Here is a 24,798-nt window from a genome sequence, read left to right as displayed (position 1 = left end):
TTATGCAGGATAAGTCATCATTTGCCGAGCCGAGAAGTTCGTGACGAATCGAATTTACTGTTAGTTCGCTCATCTCTACACATGGACATTGCCGAGCCCCATAGACCACAATGTTCTGCCACTGTAATTCCGTAGTGTGCACTGTGCAGCGGAAACTTCTTGACAGCGGAAACTTCTTGACAGAAACAGGACTGTGCAGCACCAGAATTTTTAAGTGGCATTAGCTCAGAAATACTTAAAAGGGGTACAATTTCTTTCAAATCAACCGATGCACCTTAAAAGGGGTACTCCAGAGAGGAAAACTTTTTTTAAATCAACTTGTGCCAGAAAGTTAAACAGATTTGTAAATGAATTCTATTTAAAAAATCTCAATCCTTCCAGTACTTATCAGCTGCTGTATGCTCCACAGGAAGTTGTGTTGTTCTTTCCAGTCTGACCACAGTGCTCTCTGATGAAACCTCTGTGTTAGTACAAGCAAATCTCCATAGCAAACCTCTCCTGCTCTGGACAGTTCCTGACACGGAGAGAGGTGTCAGCAGAGAGCACTGTGGTCAGACTGGAAAGAACTACGCAACTTCCTGTGGAGCATACAGCAGCTGATAAGTACTGGAAGGATTAAGATTTTTAAATAGAAGTCATTTACAAATCTTGTTAACTTTCTTGCACCAGTTGATTTGAAAAAAAAACTAAAAAAAAAAAATAGTTTTCCACAGGAGCACCCCTTTAAGGGCTCATTCACATGAGTATGTGCCTATTCGCGACCATTCTGTGCACGGCAGGATCCAACTTGCACAGACATGCGATGTCTCTATTGACAGCAATGCACGTCCGAGCGGATTCTATAGGCGAAATATGAATTTCCGCCAAGGAAATTCTGACGTGTGAACGGTGCACCAGAAACCCACTGAAGACAATGCTAGGCTGCAGTGAAAGACCATGCTAGGCTGCAGTGAAAAGAACGGGTACTTTCGGCTCCCAATACAACATCACATTTAAATACCCTACATGACACATGATATTCGACATGAAGGGTATTTAAATGTGATGTTGTATGTAGATTAAATGCCATGACTAAGACTTGTTAAGCCGAAACGCGTCAAAGTTTCGTTTGCATTTTTATGTTTCACTTTTGTAATTGGAGCCACCTGTATTTTAAGGATTTTTCTATTTCTCTTAAAAATTTGGATTTTAGTACCAGTTATTTTTACCGTGGATTACTGCACCTGGGACCCCCCATGATCTCCTGCACGGGACCCCGGCTCTCCCCGGGAACAAAGAGAGTCTATCCTCCGGCTCTCCCATAAAGATAGGGGGTACGTTATTCTGCGCCATATATCTCCTTTAAAGGTAGGGTCACACATGACGGATCTGCAGCGTATTTTACGCTGTGGTCCTCGATGGCCGACCCCAGAGTGAGCCCCCTGCCTGTGCCTGCTCGTAGCAGCAATCCGCTGTCATGAGCGCACACACAGGGATCTGCGCAACAGTAAACTACACGCGCAAAGGATCAGCCACTAAGGAGAGGCACATGAAGCCAGAAAACACCCTCATACCAAAACAGGTTCATTAACTGGAATTAATCATTTTTGTTTTTTTGTTTTTTTTTGCCCGCACGACTATCTCTTTTCACTCATCAGTTTCTGGCTTCAGTTTTTATTGGAATAAATCTAGATTCCCATCCCTTTTACAGAATGGAAAACAGGATCAGGGGGTCAGCCAAAGCCATCACAGGGTTCGTATGGGGGAGAACGCAACAGCATTCCAATAGATCAGCGATGGCTCTTCACTAACTTTCCCTTTCAATGTGCCAGATGTAACATCGTATCCGTCCAGTAAGTGCAGGAAAAAGTATAATGCGCAACATTCTCCTGGAAATGCTTAAAGAGCAACTCTACCTTAATTGTAGAATTAGAAGTGAATAATAACCTAAAACTGCCCCCACACTATATGTATGAAGTCCTAGTCTGATCCATAGCCAACAACTTGTAGCAGAGCTTGACTATCCACTTATCTACAGGGTAAGCAGCAACTTAAAGGGGTACTCCACCCCTAGACATGTTATTCCCTATCCAAAAGGATAGGGGATAAGATGTCTGATCGCGAGGGTCCCGCCGCTGGGGACCCCCCGATCTCGGCTGCGGCACCCCAGACATCCGGTGCACGGAGTGAACTTTGCTCTGTGCCCAATGACTTGCGAACGGATCTAAGGCTCGTGACATCACAGCCACGCTCCCTCAATGCAAGTCTATGGGAGGGGGCGTGATGTCCATCACGCCCCCTCCCATAGACTTGCATTGAGGGGGCGTGGCTGTGACGTCACGAACCTCCGGCGCTACATCTGACGCTCTAAACGAATGCCCTATGCAGCAGCGAGATCGCAGGGGTCCCCAGCGGCGGGACCCCCACGATCAGACATCTTATTCCCTATCTCTTGGATAGGGCGTAAGTTGTCTAGGGGCGGAGTACCCCTTTAAAACAGTATTTCCCAACCTGTGGTTCTCTAGCTGCTGCTTGGCATTGGCTGCCAGGGCATGATAGGAAAGGTAGTTTCGCAACAACTGTACAGCCACAGGCTAGGGAACACTGCTTTGAAGTCACTCAAAATGTGTCCATAGTCTTCCACTATTTTCTTTGCTTTTATAGTGCAGCATAGACTATTACTAGACAATGATGTAGAGGCTCTTGTGTACACTTAGTGCTTACCTGTTTTAGCTGATGTAGCAGGAATGGTTTTGCAGCCATACTAACTCCTTTTCCATCACTAAAATACTGCCATAGGGTCTATTATCATGTACAGTATCCTGCACACATGTGATGCTTAAAGGGGTTATCCGGGGATAGAAACACAAAGCGATTTTAAAAATTATGCATATTTGCTGTAAAACAGCACTAATTTTGCCACAATGTTGGGAAAATCAAGGCAAAAAAGAAAGAAGAAAAATGTTATGTGTAAACACAGCCTCGGAGAAGGTGCATAACCAATATATATTCTGATCCCATAGAGACAGCAGCAGCAGTATACAGATAGAGCTGCTGCTGCTGCATTTATCTTGATGCCATAGACATACAATACAAGCCTCCATATATCAAAATGCAGAAAACTCACCTATCAGCTGGACCAGAGAGGGACTACTAAGAGTCTCCTTCCAGCTGACATTTCTCTTCACAAAAGGGACAAACAAACAAAAGGGAATTGCCCACGGTGGACACCCCCTTGAAAGGGTTTTCAAGTGCAAATTTTTTTCATATATGTTTTTCAGGAAGAAAACAAAAGAGGAGCAGAAGGGACCGAAAATAAGCTAGACTGAGTAGTTTTTTTTTCCAGCAAAATATAAAAAAAGAAAAGAAAAAAAAGTTGTGCTGGAGTACCCCTTTAAAAATCTTTCAGAATGTTATTATAATATTGAATTAAAAATTTGTGAATGCTAAGTTTAAAGGTTTTGTAGATCTTGATCAGGATTGCCTGTCATTCAAGTTTTCTGAGAAAAAGATGAGTAATACGGGCTGTCACTCACATCATAGAAGCCACATTGTGTCACTAAGTAACCGAACAAAAAATATTTCTCAGTCTCTGTAGGATTCACTACGAAACTAACGTTGAGTAACTTTGTACATACATTACACATATGTAGGCACCCAGAGATAGATCATGTATTATATTATAGAGCTGCACTCACTATTCTGCTGGTGAGGTCACTGTGTACATACATTACATTACTTCTCCTGAGTTATATCCTGTATTATACCCCAGAGCTGTACTCACTATTCTGCTGGTGAGGTCACTGTGTACATACATTACATTACTTATCCTGTACTGATCCTGAGTTATATCCTGTATTATACCCCAGAGCTGTACTCACTATTCTGCTGGTGAGGTCACTGTGTACATACATTACATTACTTATCCTGTACTGATCCTGTGTTATATCCTGTATTATACTCCAGAGCTGTACTCACTATTCTGCTGGTGAGGTCACTGTGTACATACATTACATATCCTGTACTGATCCCGAGTTATATCCTGTATTATACTCCAGAGCTGTACTCACTATTCTGCTGGTGGGGTCACTGTGTATATACATTACATTACTTATCCTGTACTGATCCTGAGTTATATCCTGTATTATACTCCAGAGCTGCACTCACTATTCTGCTGGTGGGGTCACTGTGTACATACATTACATTACTTATCCTGTACTGATCCTGAGTTATATCCTGTATTATACTCCAGAGCTGTACTCACTATTCTGCTGGTGAGGTCACTGTGTACATACATTACATTACTTATCCTGTACTGATCCTGAGTTATATCCTATATTATACTCCAGAGCTGTACTCACTATTCTGCTGGTGAGATCACTGTGTACATACATTATATTACTTATACTGTACTGATCCCGAGTTATATATCAGACAGGAGGCTCATATCTTATGCATTAATCTTTCTTTATTAATGCCCATAGCAGAACCTTTATAACTTCTTTTAATAAAGTTCAAACAAAGAATTTCAATCAAAAAACTACAACTCCCAGCAGTCCTAGTAATCCTGTAAGCCACGCCCAGGCTGGTGGCCCCTATATAATGGACTGCCCCAGGATGATCCTCCTCTTTCTTTCTGCTCATGGCAGCATACATACAGATAAGTCTCATGTAATATACTGTGTAACGTTGTATACTTGATATTTTGTACAGATACCCTAAGGTATCTTCTGTCCTATACACATATATATATTGTAATAGATATATTTATATTTATTTATATATATATATATATATATATATATATATATATATATATATATATATATATATATATATATATACATATACACATGGTTCACTTTCCATTATTTCTTACTCTATACTTTCTTTCCCCTTCCTGTGTTGGGGTTATGTAGGCACCGGAGCCGTCCCTCCGGTTCTAATATCGCTGAATATTTCTCTTCTTTCCCTGTCAACCCCCCCCCCCCCCCCCCCCCACCATCCCTTCACCCGCTCGGCGCCATTTTACCTCTGCGCCCCTTTTTTCTTCCTTCCTCCTCCTTCTTCCCGCGCTCTTCACGCGGGCAGGGGGGGCGGGTCCTCCTTCTTCCTTTCTTCGCACGTCTTTCGCTCCTGCTGACGTAGGCAGCGGGCGTTTCTGCGACGTCCTATCAGCTCCAGGGAGGTAGTCTCGCGAGACTTCATCCCTGGGGACTGGAGCTTATCGGTTTCTCCTCACACCGCAGCGCCAGTTACAGCGCGGACGGCGTAGAGGAAGGAGCCTGTAAGCAGTGGAGAGAGGGAATTTATTCCACTCTCCTAATTAGTGTTAGCCTTTGTAGTTATATATCCTTATAGTTATATATAGATATATTTATACCTACTTGTAAGACTCAACCATTTACCTCAGAAATACTGTATATTTATATATACTCATATTAAGTTAACCCCTTCATGGCTGAGGAACCTACAGATGCCCCCCTCAGAGGGGAGGTCTTCTCTACAGACTCAGCACAGTTTATGAGTGCAAGCCAGATTCAGGCCCTCATTAATCAGTCGGTCCAGGCAGCTCTGGCCTCAGTCACTGTGACCACTAAAGCCCAACAACCAGTGACTTTTCTACCGCTACCTTCGCTGGGTAGCGAACCGCCAATTAAGAAAGGGAAAGCGTCCCATAAACGCAAACATTCCATGGCGGCACATGACTCCCCGGCAGGGGAAGACAACAATATGCTCCAGGCAGCTCCAACCACGAGCTACCAACCCCAGCATCCCTCAGACACCACTCGACCCCTGGGCCCCAGGGAGATACATGTGAAGGGGCATAGATCCGCTAGACGGGCTAAACCCGACTCATTTGTCGACACCTCAGATGAGGACTCGTCGGATAATTCCAACGAGTCGGACCACTCCGAGTCTGAATCTTTTCATGATGATGCTGGGGACACGGCGATCACCACAGACGCCAACCCTGCAACGCAGGGCGAGGTCCTCCTAGATGCTCTAGGCGAACCATTCTTCCACCCAGACGGCATCTCTCATCCCCGTTCTGGTGAATGGACCCCCTTGCCTCACGTATCTAAATACGTAGAATCATGGGCACGTAAGTCCCTGGATAGGACTAGCCGAAATAAACTGAGAGCGGAGTGCCCTAGGCCCTTCATTCCTAGAAAGGCAGTAGCTACCCCAGAGGTAGACCCAATTCTAACTAAATATTTATTAAAATCTGGGAAATTCCCTAAGAAAGGGATTGAGAGGTCCTTTAAGTCAATACAGGACCGCATTCTTGACCTAATGGGTCCCCTCACGAAGATTTTGAACCTATCGGAGCAAGCAGCTGCAACTGATCAGCCTGTGGACCTCCAACAATTGCGAGGGTGGGCACAGAGAGCGGTCTGCCTAGCTGGCAGCGCTAATACTACTTGCTCCATAGAGAGGCGACGATCAATATTGATGCGCCTGGATCCTCAATTGTCCCACCTGGCAGAATCTGAGCCTGGCCCCTCAGCAGAAGGCATGCTGTTTGGGGATTCCTTAATTAAGGACATTAACAAATTTGTAGGGCTTTTTACAAGCTTAGACAAAGCCCAGACGTCATTAAAAAAATCGGGGACCAATAAGGTTTTCCCTAAGGCCGGCAGAGGTAGAGGCCGATCTGCCGGCCGCACCCCATCCTATAGGCCACAGGGCAGAGCCCCTTCTCAGTTTCAATACACGCAGGCTCCATCCTATCCCATGCCTGTGGCGCAACCAGCGCCCTTCTTTCCACCCCGGGGCAGACCCTGGCGCGGCCGCGGCGGACGTGGTTACCCTCGATCCAGACCTCCTACCGGTGAGTACACCTTTCACTCCTCTTGCTCATATTCCTGTGGGGGGGCGCCTGAGGTATTTTATCCACGCTTGGTCTGCGATTACGGCAGACGCGTGGATTCTACAGACAGTAGCGGGATTTCTCATAGACCTCCAGTCACTACCGGTTCTAAATGTTATCCCCCCCCCTATTCGATTTGCAAACCAAAACGTTACCCTCATAGACAAGGAGTTGCGAGACCTCCTAGCCAAGCAGGCGGTCATGGAGGTGGAACCCTCCTCTCCGGGCTTCGTAAGCAACCTCTTTTTAGTAAAAAAGAAAGGGGGTGGTTATCGTCCTGTGATCAACCTCCGGGACTTGAACCAACATGTCAAGTATCGACATTTCAAAATGGAGGGCATTCACTTCCTTCGGGATCTTCTTCAGCCGGGAGACTGGCTTGTGAAAATAGACTTGAAGGACGCCTACCTCACCGTCCCGATTCACAGGGAATCACAACACCTACTTCGATTCCTCTGGAGGGACCGAATGTGGCAGTTTACTTGCCTTCCATTCGGTCTATCCTCCGCCCCGTGGTGTTTCACAAAACTCATGAAACCCGTGGTGGCGTCTTTAAGGAGCCGAGGTGTTCGTCTGATCATTTATCTAGACGATCTCCTCATCATGGCTTATTCCAAATCTCAAGCATATCTCCACATGACATGGACGATGTCATTGTTACAAGGGCTGGGATTCATAATCAACCTAGAGAAATCTATTCTACTCCCAGCCCAAGAGATGGAGTTCTTGGGATTTCTGGTGGACACCAATCAGGCCGTCCTCCGTCTTCCCAAGTCAAAACTTACCCTAATCCGCAAAGAGATCAGGGCAGTCCTACGAAAGGGTTGTTTATCCTTACGTGCGCTAGCGCGTCTGGTGGGTCTCCTAGCGGCTTCTATCCAGGCCATCTTCCCGGCCCCGCTTCACTACAGGGCCCTACAGAGGCTCAAGATCATGCATCTGAGACAGGGTCTCAGATATGCGGACGAGGTTCCCCTCTGCCCGGAGACCACCGAGGAATTACGATGGTGGCTTCGTCATGCCGTAGAGTGGAACGGCAAGACCATTTTCAATTCCAGTCCGGACGTTATCATAGAGTCGGACGCGAGTCGACGGGGTTGGGGTGCCCGGTACGGAAGCTCCTCCACAGGAGGGACATGGTCCGCATCCGAAGCCACTCTTCACATCAATGCATTGGAACTCTTAGCGGCGTTTTTCGCCGTCAGGAGTCTCATACCACACGCGTCCAATTGCTGTGTATTACTGCGCATGGACAATGTGGCAGCGGTGCAATACGTCAACCGCTTAGGGGGCACCAAATAGAGAGTCCTGGCGAACGTCGCGAAGGACTTCTGGCACTTCTGCCTAGCCCGCGAAATAATCCCGATCGCGGAGTATATCCCCGGGGTCTCCAATATGGTTGCCGACTGGAATTCCCGCTATCTGCTCGATTCCAGCGATTGGCGACTGGATCGTTCCATTTTTCTTCAGCTGAGGCTACTTTGGGGTCCGTTCCACTTGGATCTATTCGCCTCGCGCCTCAATCGCCAGCTACCCCACTTTTTCAGCTGGAGGCCGGACCCGGAGGCATACGCGGTGGACGCGTTCCGCCAAATCTGGCCGAAAGGCACGCATTATGCGTTTCCCCCCTTCCGGTTGATTTCCAGGGTCCTCTTACAAATAGCGAACTCGAATACGACGGTGGTGCTGATCACCCCCTGGTGGCCGACACAACCGTGGTTTCCCCTCCTTCTGGGGATGTCGGTGGATTATCCCAGATTGATTCCCCACTTTCCACAGCTACTCACCAATCCGACCAGGGGTCTTCACCCCCTAGTTCTGGAGGGCAACCTGCCTCTCCTGGCGTGGTTGGTTTCGGGATCCCAGATGCAGATAGCGACCTTTCAAAGTCAGCTAGGGATCTCCTCGCCTTGGCCTGGGCCCCCGGGACTAGATCGGCATATCGATCAGCCTGGAGACTCTGGGTGCGTTGGTGTGATCAACGACAGGTTGATCCCGTACAGGCACCTGTATCAGTAGTGGTGAATTACTTGGCTGATTCGTTTGAATCCGGCAAGTCCTATAGCTCCATTAACGTCTATCGGTCGGCTATCTCAGCCTACCACTGCCCGGTAGATTCCTTGCCGGTTGGTAAACACCCGCTGGTGTGTAGACTTTTGAGAGGCGTAAAGTTTCAACGACCTCCGCGGCCCAGGTACCAAACCACCTGGGATGTTTCCAAGGTTCTTGACATGTTTTCCACCTGGGAAGACAACATCGATCTTTCCCTAAAATTGTTGTCCTTTAAACTAACGGTGCTCTTGTGCCTGGTGTCCGTCAAAAGGGTGTCGGACGTGAAGGCCCTAGACATTTCTAGGCGACAATTTTCGCCTCAGGGAGTTCGTTTTTCGGTGGTCCGTAGGACCAAGACCGGTATTCATTCGGTCTTCTACCCGTTTTTTCCGGATCATCCGCGGCTTTGTGTTGTCCGTTGCCTACAGGCCTACGAATCGCAGACTGCCGCCTTGCGTTCCTTGAATTCTCCCCAACTTCTTGTCTCTTACGTTAAACCGCATCTCCCGGTTTCGTCAGCCACGCTGGCACGTTGGGTGCGTTCCGCCATGGCACTGGCAGGCATAGACGTTTCCCTGTTTGGTGCTCATTCCACCAGGGGAGCAATGGCTACTAAGGTAGTCTCTTCAGGGGGCTCCCTTTCCGACCTTTTGATGGCGGCAGATTGGTCTTCTGAGACCACTTTTCGCCATTTCTACTTCAGGCCGGAGGAACATATTTCCATGTCGGTCTTATGACAGTTTACGTATCTTATGTATTGATGTATCATTATGAACTGTTAGCTTTGAACTTGCATAAGATATGAGCCTCCTGTCTGATATATAAATCTAGATTTTCCTAGCTTGTGACGGAAAATATTAGTTATATGAAGACAGGAGGCGAGTATCTTCCCTCCCGACCCAACCCTGTGATGGATGTCTTTATCTCTTCCCAGGTTACTGAAAAATGGAGACGTGTCCGTGTTGGTGATTGACCTGGTCGAGCAGTTGACGTTTGTCTTCATCCCCTGTTGGGATGACGTTCCTCCGATACCATCCCCGTTGGGATGGATCCGTTGGTGATGTTCCAGATCTGAAGTCGGAGTATGCGGGCCGGCTGGCCGAAGACTCGTGTGGCGGTGCGGTTCTCCGGATGGCTATCGTGCTTCCAGTGTTGCTGAGGTTGTCGCATCAAGAAAGAGGAGGATCATCCTGGGGCAGTCCATTATATAGGGGCCACCAGCCTGGGCGTGGCTTACAGGATTACTAGGACTGCTGGGAGTTGTAGTTTTTTGATTGAAATTCTTTGTTTGAACTTTATTAAAAGAAGTTATAAAGGTTCTGCTATGGGCATTAATAAAGAAAGATTAATGCATAAGATACTCGCCTCCTGTCTTCATATAACTAATATTTTCCGTCACAAGCTAGGAAAATCTAGATTTATATCCTTTAATATACTCCAGAGCTGTAATCACTATTCTGCTGGTGAGGTCACTGTGTACATACATTACTTATCCTGTACTGATCCTCAGTTATATCCTGTATTATACTCCAGAGCTGCACTCACTATTCTGCTGGTGGGGTCACTGTGTACATACATTACATTACTTATCCTGTACTGATCCTGAGTTATATCCTGTATTATACTCCAGAGCGGCACTCACTATTCTGCTGGTGGGGTCACCGTGTACATACATTAGATCACTTATCCTGTACTGATTCTGAGTTATATCCTGTATTATACTCCAGAGTTGTACTCACTATTCTGCTGGTGAGGTCACTGTGTACATACATTACATTACTTATCCTGTACTGATCCTGAGTTATATCCTGTATTATACTCCAGAGCTGTACTCACTATTCTGCTGGTGAGGTCACTGTGTACATACATTACATTACTTATCCTGTACTGATCCTGAGTTATATCCTGTATTATACTCCAGAGCTGTACTCACTATTCTGCTGGTGGGGTCACTGTGTACATACATTACATTACTTATCCTGTACTGATCCAGAGTTATATCCTGTATTATACACCAGAGCTGTACTCACTATTCTGCTGGTGAGGTCACTGTGTACATACATTACATTACTTATCCTGTACTGATCCTGAGTTATATCCTGTATTATACTTCAGAGCTGCACTCTAGTAATACACCTCATCCTCTCCCCTCATCAATTCCCAGAAAACCCAAATCAGAAATGTTTCAGTCTTTATTCCCGGATTTTCCAGCTTTGTGCTCGCTCTTATGATGGAGGTACTTCCCCTGCATTGTGACTTCCCAGAAAACTCCTTCTGATAACATGTCATAATTCATTATTGGTCCTCAATGTTAAAAGGGGAACTCCAGATAACCCTTAGAGCGCTGTTTCCTAACCAGGGTGCCTCCAGCTGTTGCCAAACTACAACTCCCAGCATGCCTGGACAGCCTTTGGCTGTCCAGGCATGCTGGGGGTTGTAGTTTTGCAACAGCTGGAGGCACACTGGTTGGGAAACACTGCCTTAGAGTAAGTAATGAATGTCTGATCAGTGAGGGCCTGATCCCTGGGACCCCCAACAGTTCCCTCATTGCGTATATAGGCAAAGCTGCTTGTCTATATCTGGTGATACACGTGTATACAATGAGCTGCAAACACAGTATCAATAAAGTTTATTGAACAGCAAACACTTTGTACTACATTAGGCCTCAATGCTCTGATCATGTTGCCCGTGGCAACCACAGTTAAGCTTTCAATTTCCCTTCTGCAGTTTAGCACAGCTCTGATTGGTTACTATGGACAACAAGGACGGTTTACAAGCATTCAATAAACTTTATTTATACAGACTCCCTTTATCAATTACAACTACTACAATAATAAAAATCCTCTTTAGGTCTAAAGTCTATCCTTTGGATTCCTCATAAAATGGCTGATGATGTGATTTTAATAAAGGTTAATTTTTAACTTCCAGCGTGAAGCGGTTTGTTTACTGGCATCGGCTGACAATGCCATGTATTGTGCTGGCGCTACGCGTCAGATTTCGCCCTCCGGCTCCATTCACATCCCATTTTGGAGCTTTGTCACCGGTATACTGCAGCGTTCCCACAGCGTGGCCATAGACTATAATAGAACCGAATCTGGCCTAATACATTTTTACGTTTCGTAAACGCAACGTATACATTTGTTAAATAGCCTAGTCAGTATCAGGCCATGTTCACATGAAGGAATTGCCGAGCAGAATTCTGCGGGAATATTCCGCTCAGAGTCCATGGTTTCTATGGAGATTTTTTTGTGGTCCTAGTGCCTCCGCATCAACAAACGTGCAATATGTCCATCCCTTTATATCCAGCGGACATTCTGCACATTTTTGGTCGTGTGAACATGGCCTTAGACTAAGACTAGGTTTGGGACTTCCATCACAGGTATCCACTTGCATCCCGCTGATGTATACCGTGGCGAAGAGCAGCAGATACCATTAATGGCCGTAGCAACCAATCCGTTCTGGTCCTATATGCCATTTTCAGTGGGGTCTCGGTCCCATTTAAAATATCATATATATGGCTCTAATTGAGTCACTGAAATGAACGGCATCCTCTGCTCTACGCCACAGTATGCATCAGCAACTCATTTTCAGAAGGACAATGACAGATACCTAGGCCAAAATCCCTTTACGCAGTGTGAACACGACCTATGATTGGTCTGTTAAAGTCTAGAGCTGCAGGCACAGGTATTACTACATATACCAGCAACTGAGCCCCCAAAAAGTGACATGTATGGGGGCCTATGAGCTTTAACGCCAATTGCTTTGTGACCGTTATCTTCTTATTTACCCTCACTATAAGCATATGTTATCCAAAGACTCGTACTTTTAAAAACGTATGAATATCAGGCCAGTAATTCCCAACCAGTGTGCGTCCAGCGGTTGCAAAACTACAACTCCCAGCATTTCCGGACAGCCTTTCCGCTGGTTGGGAAGCAGTGCATTAGACACTCTTTTGACCTCCATTGGGTACATGAGGGCCCATGGATACATATGGCATATAAGACGCAGGCTTTCCAGTCCCTTTTGCCAAAAGTAGATGGTGAACGTAGGGTCCTAAACAGCTATATGGGACAGTTAGAAAGTTGGGTTTCTCGTAAACGGATATCATTGAGAATTTTTAGATTTAAATAGTTAGGACAAGATTCATGGACCGTACCCGTGTCTGCGTCTCGCCTCACCGCCACGTAAATGGAAAACTGTGATTCTCCTCCGGGGCGAATCGACGCCTGAAGAAATGAAAGAGAAACGAGTCCTTCCCTGCAGCACCGAGACGCAGCTGTCAAGCCTGTAACCGGAAACCTTGTCCCAGATTGCAGGTAAAGGGCAGGGCTTCCCCATGGTTCAGGTAAACAGGAAGGAAGGGGGGAAGGTAACTAGGTCATAAACCAAGGTTATACGGGCAATCTATGGCAACATTTAGGGCCAGAACTGGATTCTATACATCTATAATACTTGTGCACCGCCATGAATGGCCTGGTGGAAAAATAGGGGCGCACTGGAGCGGCAGGATGAGACTTTGTTATGCTCTATATGGCATTCAAAGAGGAAGTGGGGGCAAATCTAGTACTGCGATGTGTATATTAAAGAGGTACTCCGGTGGAAAACTTTTTTTTTTTAAATTAACTGGTGACAGAAAGTTAAACAGATTTGTAAATGACTTCTAGAGATGAGCGAACTTACAGTAAATTCGATTCGTCACGAACTTCTCGGCTCGGCAGTTGATGACTTTTCCTGCATAAATTAGTTCAGCTTTCAGGTGCTTTGGTGGGCTGGAAAAGGTGGATGCAGTCCTAGGAGACTCTTTCCTAGGAATGTAGCCACCTTTTCCAGCCCACCGGTGTACCTGAAGGCTGTACTAATTTACGCAGGAAAAGTCATCAACTGCCGAGCCGAGAAGTTCGTGACGAATCGAATTTACTGTAAGTTCGCTCATCTCTAATGACTTCTATTAAAAAATCTTTACCCTTCAAGTACTTTTTAGCAGCTGTATGCTACAGAGAAAATTATTTTCTTTTTTGAATTTCTTTTTGTCTTGTCCACAGTGCTCTCTGTTGACAGCTCTGTCCTTGTCAGGAACTGTCCAGAGCAGCATAGGTTTGCAATGGGGTTTTTTTCCTGCTCTGGACAGTTCCTGATATGGGCATCGGGTGTCAGCAGAGAGCACCGTGGACAAGAAAAAAAAAAAGAAATTCAAAAAAGAAAATCATTTTCTCTGTAGCATACAGCTGCTAAAAAGTACTGGAAGGGTAACGATTTTTTTTTTTAATAGAAGTAATTTACAAATTTGTTTAACTTTCTGGCAACAGCTGATTTAAAGAAAAATAAAATAAATGTTTTCCACCGGAGTAACCCTTTAAATTCTTACAAACAACAACTCCCATCCCAAGGCTGTCAGGGCAATGTAGGGATGTAGTTTTGCAACAAAGAGCCCCCTCCAAGTTGGAAAAACACTGGTGTATATGAAACAAAGCAACAGATGCCAAGATATGTAGTTATGGTTTACTTGTATAGCACCAACATATTCTGCAGCGCTGTACACGGATTGCAATCACTCCTGTCAGTCTCTGTCCCTAGGAGCTTACAATCCAATGACTGGTAAACTTTGCATGAGATGAATAGGCAAACTCCATGCAAATGTTCCTCATGTGCTATGATGTGACGCAGTGTTTCCCAACCAGTGTGCCTCCAGCTGTTGCAAAACTACAACTCCCAGCATGCCCGGACAGCCAAAGGCTGTCCGGGCATGCTGGGAGTTGTAGTTTTGCAACAGCTGGAGGTACATTGGTTAGGTAACACTGATTGCTTGTCATGGCCTAAAATCATAGCATGACCCTGTCTGCATTGCGACATGCGCCGCGGCCAACCATTGGATAGCCATTACGCTTTTTTACAGTGAATGCACCCCTAAAGTCGCCAGTACTCTAACCAGTATGGATTTCAGTTTTTTGGCAATATATGCGTGTTACCAAAAGGCCACATACAGTTTGGCGCAACCAATGCTGCCACATAACCCTAAACCTGAATCCCCAAAGCTACGAGATGACAGCGCCCCCCATGGGTAGCACCAGCTATGTTCCTTCTACCTGGCAAAAACCCGGCAAGTGCCGGATTTTTAGACAGTCACAGAAACTTTGAGAATTTTTTTAGGAAGTCTAAAATTAACCCAAACTGTACCATTATTATTTCACTTTTACATTGGGGAAGTTCCAAAGTTCTCATCGCGGTTTTCTGGGTTTCGTGAAATTTCACTTATATCGCAATTTCGGGCCAGAAAGGAGCCAGACTGTCTGATATTCTGGCTCATGAAATGCTGGTTTAAATGATTTTTTTGTCTTTACTGCCCGCTATAATCCATTACCCAAAATAATTCGGAATCTGCCAATCACTGGATTATCATAGAAAGGTCTAAAAAACCCAGAACGCTAAATTATCAGATTATTGAATTATTAGGATTTCTGGATTATCGGAAAGCAGATTTTAAAGAATTTCAATCACGGTAAGTAAATAATTGTATACGCCACAATTAGAGATGAGCAAACTTCAGTAAATTCGATTCGTCACGAACTTCTCGGCAGTTGATGACTTTTCCTGCATAAATTAGTTCAGCTTTCCGATGCTCCCGTGGGCTGGAAAAGGTGGATACAGTCCTAGGAGATTCTTTCCTAGGACTGTATCCACCTTTTCCAGTCCACCGGAGCACCGGAAAGCTGAACTAATTTATGCAGGAAAAGTCAGCAACCGCCGAGCCGAGAAGTTCGTGACGAATCGAATTTACTGTAAGTTCGCTCATCTCTAGCCACAATCATCGCTGATCCATGCCTTAGATTTTGGGGTTTATAGGAATTATGCAAAAAAATAAAAAAAAATGTTTTTATATACAAAATATATATATATATATATATATATATATATATATATATATATATATATATATATATATATATATATAAATATTTTTTTTTTTGTATTTTCCGCTTTGGGGGAGCATCCATCTGTTTCCATAACCTGTGGGATGATTCCTGAGGACACGGTTGGGAGCGGCAAGGAATTTGTTGCGATTCCGTGAATTACTCCCCCAGGAGCTATTTACTAAAGCTAAATACAATTTGTACAGCGCAGAATTCAATGTGGAGGAGAGATCAGTGGCGTCTGACATGTTCCGGATTATCAAATATTCTGGATCAGTGCATTCACACCACGTTTTTGCAATACAGTTTCCGTATCAGTTTTTTGAGGAAAAACGGATTCCTCAAAACCTGACTAAACTGTATCAAAACGCGTGTACAAATTTTAACCCGTATACGGTTGAAAACCGTATACGGTTTGAAAATTGACATCCGGTTGCATCTGTTTTTTAAGAAAAAAACGTATACGTTTTTTACTTTTCACTCCATTTTGAATAAAGTTTTACTTGTTTGATTGAAATTCCAAGAAAAAAAACTGTGCAAAGTCAAAAACCGGATGGTGAAAACCGGATGGAACAGTACGCACATACGGTTCTGTACGGTTCCCATTGACTTCCATGTTAAAAAAATAAAAAATAAAACGTATACAGTTTAATGCAGTTTTTCAACCGGACCTAAAACCGTGGTAGACTACGGTTTTGGGTACAGGAAAAAAAAAAACTGACAAAACCGTACAGGATGCAAAACGGACACAAACTGATGCATCTTTTGGCATACAATTTTCAATGGAGAGTTAATGCATACGTTTTCCAATACGGTTACATACGGTTTTCACATAGAAAACGTATACGGGAACTGTATTGCAAAAACATGGTGTGAATGCAGCCTAGAGGATTGTAATAAAAAATGAATACATAAATAAAAAAAACAACAAGGTCACATGTTCAAATATTGGGTTAGTTCCTGATTATTTTTTTTCTTTTTGGAATTAAAGGGGTATTCCAGGAAAAAAAAAAACTTTTTTATATATCAACTGGCTCCAGAAAGTTAAACAGATTTGTAAATTACTTCTATTAAAAAAAATCTTAATCCTTTCAGTACTTATGAGCTTCTGAAGTTAAGGTTGTTCTTTTCTGTCTAAGTGCTCTCTGATGACACCTGGCTCGGGAACCGTCCAGTTTAGAAGCAAATCTCCATAGCAAACCTCTTCTAAACTGGGCGGTTCCCGAGACACGTGTCATCAGAGAGCACTTAGACAGAAAAGAACAACCTTAACTTCAGAAGCTTATAAGTACTGAAAGGATTAAGATTTTTTAATAGAAGTAGTTTAAATATCTGTTTAACTTTCTGGAGCCAGTTGATATATATAAAAAAAAGTTTTTTCCTGGAGTACCCCTTTAAGTGGTCAGCCCAAAGTAGTTGCTGAACTCCCCCCCCCCTTCTGATTTTCATATCACACATGGGGTGTCAGATGGATGGGATTTCCCCTCTCCAAAATTTCCCGGTATAGATGTCGCTTCCTACATGATATAAATGATTAATCCTAGTCCCAGAAGTCATTATTAGGGGACGGAGAGGTCACTGTCATGTGAAGGTGGAAACCCCCTTTAAGAATGTCACCTGTTAAAGGGCCGGATACATGATTTAAATACAACGACGAAAGAGTAATCTAGCTCCGCTACATCTTTACCAGTGGTCTCCAAACTGTAGCCCTTCAGATGTTGCAAAACTACAACTCTCAGCATGCCCGGACAGCCAACGGCTGTCCGGGCATGCTGGGAGTTGTAGTTTTGCAACATCTGGAGGTTTGTGGTTTGGAGACCACTGATCACTACAACCTAGTAGAGTAGTAGCCACAATTTATAGGCACGTATCTAAACAGATACAATGTAGCCACAATTTATAGGCACGTATCTAAACAGATACAATGTAGCCACAATTTATACGCAGGTATCTAAATAGATACAATGTAGCCACAATTTATAGGCACGTACCTAAACAGATACAATGTAGCCACAATTTATAGGCACGTATCTAAACCGATACAATGTAGCCACAATTTATAGGCACGTATCTAAACAGATACAATGTAGCCGCAATTTATAGGCACGTACCTAAACAGATACAATGTAGCCACAATTTATAGGCACGTATCTAAACCGATACAATGTAGCCACAATTTATAGGCACGTATCTAAACAGATACAGGCGTATAAATTGGGGCTACATTGTATCTGTTTAGATACGTGCCTATAAATTGTGGCTACATTGTATCTGTTTAGATACAGGCCTATAAATTGTGGCTACATTGTATCTAAACAGATACAATGTAGCCACAATTTATAGGCACGTATCTAAACCGATACAATGTAGCCACAATTTATAGGCACGTATCTAAACCGATACAATGTAGCCACAATTTATAGGCACGTATCTAAACAGATACAGGCGTATAAATTGGGGCTACATTGTATCTGTTTAGATACGTGCCTATAAATTGTGGCTACATTGTATCTGTTTTATATATATGTGCCTATAAATTGTGGCTACATTGTATCTGTTTAGATACAGGCCTATAAATTGTGGCTACATTGTATCTAAACAGATACAATGTAGCCACAATTTATACGCACGTATCTAAACAGATACAATGTAGCCACAATTTATAGACCAGTATCTAAACAGATACAATGTAGCAGAGCTGAATGTAGTAGGGTTACCGAAATCCTAGGTGAAACCCAAACAGCTCGCCAAGAGAGTTCTGCTTTAATACCGTGATCTTGATTCGGATCAGATAAACCGTGAGAGGTGCGGGGGTTGCGAGCGCAATACTAAGGCTTAAATGCATCTACAGTACAGCAGTGTGAACACAGCCTGACACAAGTGCATAGCATTGACTCGCACCAAGTGACAAACTCAGCTCTGCTATGCCAGATCTGCCCATGCACAGTCTCAGGGTCCATAGAGCTCAATACAATAGACCCCCAGCACTGGGCACAGTACTGATCCAGATCCAGCAGGGACTGCAGACGTGTCCTAGGAGGACACACACACACAGCAGTGCCTGCAGGGCTGCATTCACCTCCAGAGCTGTAGCTCTGCCCCAGGCTGGATCAGGTGCACTGAGAAGCAGCACATGGGGGATGAGTTCAGGGCACAAAGAGAAGCCTGTACACACCATGAGATCTGCACAGAAAGGTGTCACTTTAAATCCCCCCTCCCCCCATTTCCTTCTGTTACAGCACTTGGTGGGTTCTTTTAAGGATCTGTAGCTCATTTACAGGCTTCCTCCCCAGTTACCTGAGTATTTCAGCAGTTTTCAGCCTTCTCTGACCCTCCTGGTGTCTGGGATCCTACTTGGACGCTGCCAGCAGCTGCTCTGAGCAAAACTTTACTGATTCTGTGTCCACAGCAGAAAAGATTACAGGGGAGGGGCGCACTACTGCCACCTGCAGGCCGAGCAGGGACTGACAGCCAGCTCATAGAACTTTATAATGTGTACTATAGACACTCTAGCACAGTGTTTCCCTACCAGAGTTCCTCCAGCTGTTGCAAAACTTCACTCCCAGCATGCCCGGACAGGGTTGGATCCCCACAAAATCAGCTTCTGTGGATAGGGTTAATTTTGGCTGCAATCCTTCTTTAAACCTTGTGGGAAAGAAAAAGCAACAATGCTGCTCTTGTCATTATATCCCGACCTTATATCCCATTCTCATATCCAGAACTCCTATCCCAACATGATATCTTGAGCTCATATCTTATTCTCATATCCCGACCTCATATTTTGTTCTCATATCCCGTCCTCATATCCTGTCTTCATATCCCGTCTTCATATCCCGACCTCATATCCCGTCTTCATATCCCGACCTCACGTCTCTTCCTCATATTCCATTACTCATATCTCGACATCATATCCCGTCCCCATATCCCGTCCTCATATCCCGTCCTCATATTCCGACTTCATATCCCGTCCTCATATCCTGACCTCATAACCCATCTTCTTATCCCAACCTCATATCTCTTCTTCATATTCCGTTCCTCAAATCCTGTCCCCATATCCAGACGTCATATCCCGTCCTCATATTCAGACCTCATATCCCGTCCTCATATCCCGTCCTCATATTCAGACCTCATATCCTGTCTTCTTATCCCGACGACCCGACCTCATATATCTTACTCATTTCCACACTTCATGTCCAGACTAAATAACTGCAGAGACCAAACCTCATTTAACATTAAAATCAGCACAAAAACTGAGCCCACGGGGCATCATGGCTGAGCAGCTTCATGCCAGCCTTACATGACCAAGCACAATTCCAGCATCGGATGGAGTCATGTAAAACCATCAATGGACTCTGGAGCAGACAAAACGTGTCCTGTGGAGTGATGGATCACACTTCTCTATTTGGCGTCTGATGGAGGATTTGGTGAACGGGAGGATGTTACCTGCCTGACTGCATTGTGCCAACTGTAAGGTTTGGTGGGGGAGGGATATTGCTATGGGGGGTCGCTCCTCAGAGGTTCCAAGTGAAGCGAAATCTTAATGCTACAGCCCCAAGACATTGAGGACAATTGTTGCTTCCAACCTTGTGGGAACAGTTTGAGTTTGGTCCTTTTCTGTGCCCCAATGAAGACAACAAGGTCCACGAAGACATGGAGGGGAAGCCTAATATCAAAGAACTTGAGTGTCTGCACAGAGCCCGGACCTCGACCCAATCCAACACCTTTGAGATGAATTAGAATGAAGATTGTCAGCCCAGACTTCTCCATCATCAATGTTTGGCCTCACAAATGCTTTTCTGGACTAATGAGCAAAATTTCCCACAGACACCTCAAAATCCTATAGAAAGTCTTTCCAGAAGAATGGAAACTCCGTACTAATTCCTATAGCAGTGTTTTCCTACCAGGGCAACTCCCGGCATATTCTGTAAGGTATTTAAACCCTCTTCATCAGTGTTTCCCAATCAGGGTGCCTCCAGCTGTTGCAAAACTACAACTCCCAGCATATTCTGTAAGGTATTTAAACCCTCTTCATCAGTGTTTCCCAATCAGGGTGCCTCCAGCTGTTGCAAAACTACAACTCCCGGCATATTCTGTAAGGTATTTAAACCCTCTTCATCAGTGTTTCCCAACCAGGGTGCCTCCAGCTGTTGCAAAACTACCACTCCCAGCATATTCTGTAAGGTATTTAAACCCTCTTCATCAGTGTTTCCCAATCAGGGTGCCTCCAGCTGTTGCAAAACTACAACTCCCGGCATATTCTGTAAGGTATTTAAACCCTCTTCATCAGTGTTTCCCAACCAGGGTGCCTCCAGCTGTTGCAAAACTACCACTCCCAGCATATTCTGTAAGGCATTTAAACCCTCGACATCAGTGTTTCCCAACCAGGGTGCCTCCAGCTGTTGCAAAACTACAACTCCCAGCATATTCTGTAAGGCATTTAAACCCTCGACATCAGTGTTTCCCAACCAGGGTGCCTCCAGCTGTTGCAAAACTACCACTCCCAGCATATTCTGTAAGGCATTTAAACCCTTGACATCAGTGTTTCCCAACCAGGGTGTCTGCTGCTGTTGCAAAACTACTACTCCCAGCATATTCTGTAAGGTATTTCAACCCTCTACATCAGTGTTTCCCAACCAGGGTGCCTGCAGCTGTTGCAAAACTACAACTCCCAGCATATTCTGTAAGGTATTTAAATCCTCTTCATCAGTGTTTCCCAACCAGGGTGCCTCCAGCTGTTGCAAAACTACAACTCCCAGCATATTCTGTAAGGTATTTAAACCCTCTACATCAGAGTTTCCCAACCGTGGTGCCTCCAGCTGTTGCAAATGTACCACTCCCAGCATATTCTATAAGGTATTTAAACCCTCTACATCAGAGTTTCCCAACCAGGGTGTCTCCAGCTGTTGCAAAACTACCACCCCCAGCATATTCTGAAAGGTGTTTAAACCCTTGACATCAGTGTTTCCCAACCACGGTGCCTCCAGCTGTTGCAAAACTACCACTCCCAGCATATTCTGTAAGGTATTTCAACCCTCTACATCAGTGTTTCCCAACCAGGGTGCCTGCAGCTGTTGCAAAACTACAACTCCCAGCATGTTCTGTAAGGTATGTAAACCCTTTACATCAGTGTTTCCCAACCAGGTTGCCTGCAGCTGTTGCAAAACTACAACTCCCAGCATATTCTAAAAGGTTTTTAAACCCTTTACATCAGTGTTTCCCAACCAAGGTGCCTCAAGCTGTTGCAAAACTACAACTCCCAGCATGCCCGGATAGCCGTTGGCTGTCTGGACATGATGGGAATTGTAGTTTTGAAACAGCTGGAGGCACCCTGGTTGAGAAACACTGACCTATAGATTTAGAATATCTTAAAAGTTCAAGATACAATGTGAAGGTGTCACAATAATATTTTGGACACACTCACCCCTATACAATGTTGTAATGCTTTGTGCAAGAAGATTCATTTGCCTTTAGGAGTAATGTTTGAGGTGTAGTGTTGAGCGCGATTATTCGAAATGCATGTTTTTACTGTGAATATCAGCACTTCGCGATTTTGCGAATATTTAGAATTTAGCGCTATATATTCGTAATGACGAATATTATTATTATTATTTTTTTTTTTTTTTTTGTACTGTGTAAAATTAAATTTAAAAAAAAAGTGATCACCCCTCCCGGCTTCCAGCTTGGGGTCCAAAGAAGGCTCCAATATTATTTACTGTGTGAGCCGGCGTGGAGCGCGAATATTTCGTTTATGCGAATATGCAAATATTCACAAATATCGGCACTTCCAAAGGACACTGATCCCTCCCTTCTTTTAGCTTATGGGCCAATGATATAATCGGGCATGCGCACTACGATTTTCGCATGGAAAAAAAAGGGAACGAACATTGCGAATATGCGAATTTCGCGAACATAGGATGGATAGTCGTCCATATATTTGCAAAATATCGCGAATTCGAATATGGCCCCTGCCGCTCATCACTATTGAGGTGTCCGTATAACTGATCTATTGGCACTGTGCAGGTGAGAGATGCTGAGACCAGCTTTAAAGGGGTACTCCGGCGCTTAGACATCTTATCCCCTATCCAAAGGATAGGGGATAAGATGCCTGATGGCGGGGGTCCCGCCGCTGGGGACCGCCGTGATCTTCCACGCCGCACCCCGCTAGAATCAGTCCCGGAGCCTGTTCGCTCCGGGTCTGATTAATGGCGATCACGGGGACGGAGCATAGTGACGTCGCGGCTCCGCCCCCGTGTGACATCACGCTCCGCCCCCTCAATGCAAGCCTATGGGAGGGGGCGTGACAGCTGTCACGCCCCTCCAATAGACTTGCATTGAGGGGGCGGAGCGTGACAACACACGAGGGCGGAGCTATGCTCCGTCCTCGTGGTCGAGATGGACTAAGCCTGAGGACCTCCAGCGGTTCCCGGAAGCCGCTAAAGGTGGGTGCTGCATGGTAGATCCCGGAGGTCAGCAGCGGCGGGACCCCCCGTGATCTGACATCTTATCCCCTATCCTTTGGATGGGGGATAAGATGTCTAGGGGCGGAGTACCCCTTTAAACAAGGGCAGAGGCATGGGCCTAGACAGCCACCAGTGTTGAGCGCGAATAATGAAATAGCGAATTTTTTCACGAATATCGGCACTTCACGATTTTGCGAATGTTTAGAATATCGCTAATTATATGCGTTATGACGTATATTCATTTTTCTTTTTATTTTTCTTTCACGATGAAGTGTACTGTGTAAATAAAAAGTGATCATCCCTCCCCGCTTCCAGCTTGTGGTCCAAAGAAGGCGAATATGCGAAAATTCACGAAAATCGGCACTTCCAGAGGACACTGATCCCTCCCTTCTTTCAGCTTGTGGGCCAATGAGAAGGATGCGAATACAGTTGTCAGAGGTTAGCAGCATCCCTAGCAACCAATAAGAAAGTAGTTAGTTGAAAGGTATAATTGCGCATGCGCATGTTGCAAATTTTATTACAAATTTTGCATGGAAAAAAAAGTGAACGAATATATGCGAAATTCGAGAATATAGGAGGAATATTCGTCCAAATATTTGCGAAATATCGTGAATTTGAATATGGCCAATGCCGCTCATCACTATCAGCCACCAAGAATCACAATGGTGGGTGTGAGAGGAAAAGAAGCCGATTGGCTGACTGGTACCTAAAAGGAGTGTGGATCTGGAACCTACCATGTGAGGAACGTGATTGTGCGAGACAGCGCTCTGTGCTGAACCAAAGAGAACCTGCTCAAGAACAGTTGCGAGTGTGTTTGTCATGTCAAGCTACATAGACAACCCCAGAAGGCACAAGGGCAGTGGTCTCCAACCTGCGGACCTCCAGATGTTGAAAAACTTCAACTCCCAGCATGCCCGGACAGCCGTTGCCTGTCCGGGCATGCTGGGAGTTGTAGTTTTGCAACATCTGGAGGTCCGCAGGTTGGAGACCACTGCACTAGGGCATCAAATAGAAGTGGCTGGTGCAAACCCATGGATAATACCAGGTGTCGCGTGCTGTGACCATGTGCATGTAGACCCATAGTGGCATAGAAGGTTCAGGCAAAAGTTGACCTCAAGTCTTGACCTCAAGAGAGACTGTTAAGTTCTTTGCAAATGCTCTGCCGTTAAAGAGACTGTGACCACTGCGTGTAAGGGAATCCACCAAGTTGTGAATCTCTTCTAGAGATGGTACTATCAAGGATGGTTGCGGATGAGGCCTTAAAACGTGCGTGACTGCTGCTGTATATTGCTGAGTGTCAACATAAAGAAATATACACCAGACAAAATGTTGGTATAAAACTCTTTCTCAGCAAGAAAACTCAGAGAGTTCCCAAGTGTTCACAGAGAGTTCTGTTTATTATAAAGATGCGCATTTGATTTACATTTGATAAAAAAGGGAGGTTAGTTATCACATCAAAATCATCATGTTACATTTTGATTGGTTATTTGAGCTTTGTGTCTCTATATATATTAGCATATTTAAG

The 24,798-nt window shown here is 44.8% G+C and overlaps 1 protein-coding gene across 2 annotated transcripts in view; it reads right to left on the bottom strand.

Annotated features, from left to right (window-relative positions):
• CD82 (CD82 molecule) overlaps positions 1 to 19,213 on the bottom strand; it is an 80,774-nt gene extending 61,561 nt beyond the window's left edge. The window contains exon 1 of one of the 2 annotated variants that reach the window (XM_056527767.1): positions 19,111 to 19,213. Coding sequence is in view for 1 of the 2 variants with exons in the window: in XM_056527766.1 (XP_056383741.1) it covers positions 13,062 to 13,243 (182 nt within the window). In the remaining variant the exon portion in view is untranslated. Of the gene's footprint in view, positions 1 to 13,061; positions 13,259 to 19,110 lie in introns of those variants that run through there. The other variant, XM_056527766.1, reaches the window with a different exon arrangement.
• Between the last annotated feature and the right edge of the window lie 5,585 nt (positions 19,214 to 24,798).

The sequence above is a fragment of the Hyla sarda genome, chromosome 6, assembly GCF_029499605.1.
Source record: "Hyla sarda isolate aHylSar1 chromosome 6, aHylSar1.hap1, whole genome shotgun sequence".
NCBI lineage: Eukaryota > Metazoa > Chordata > Amphibia > Anura > Hylidae > Hyla > Hyla sarda.
Note: the sequence above shows the minus strand (reverse complement) of the source record. Positions and strands in the feature narration are given on the sequence as shown.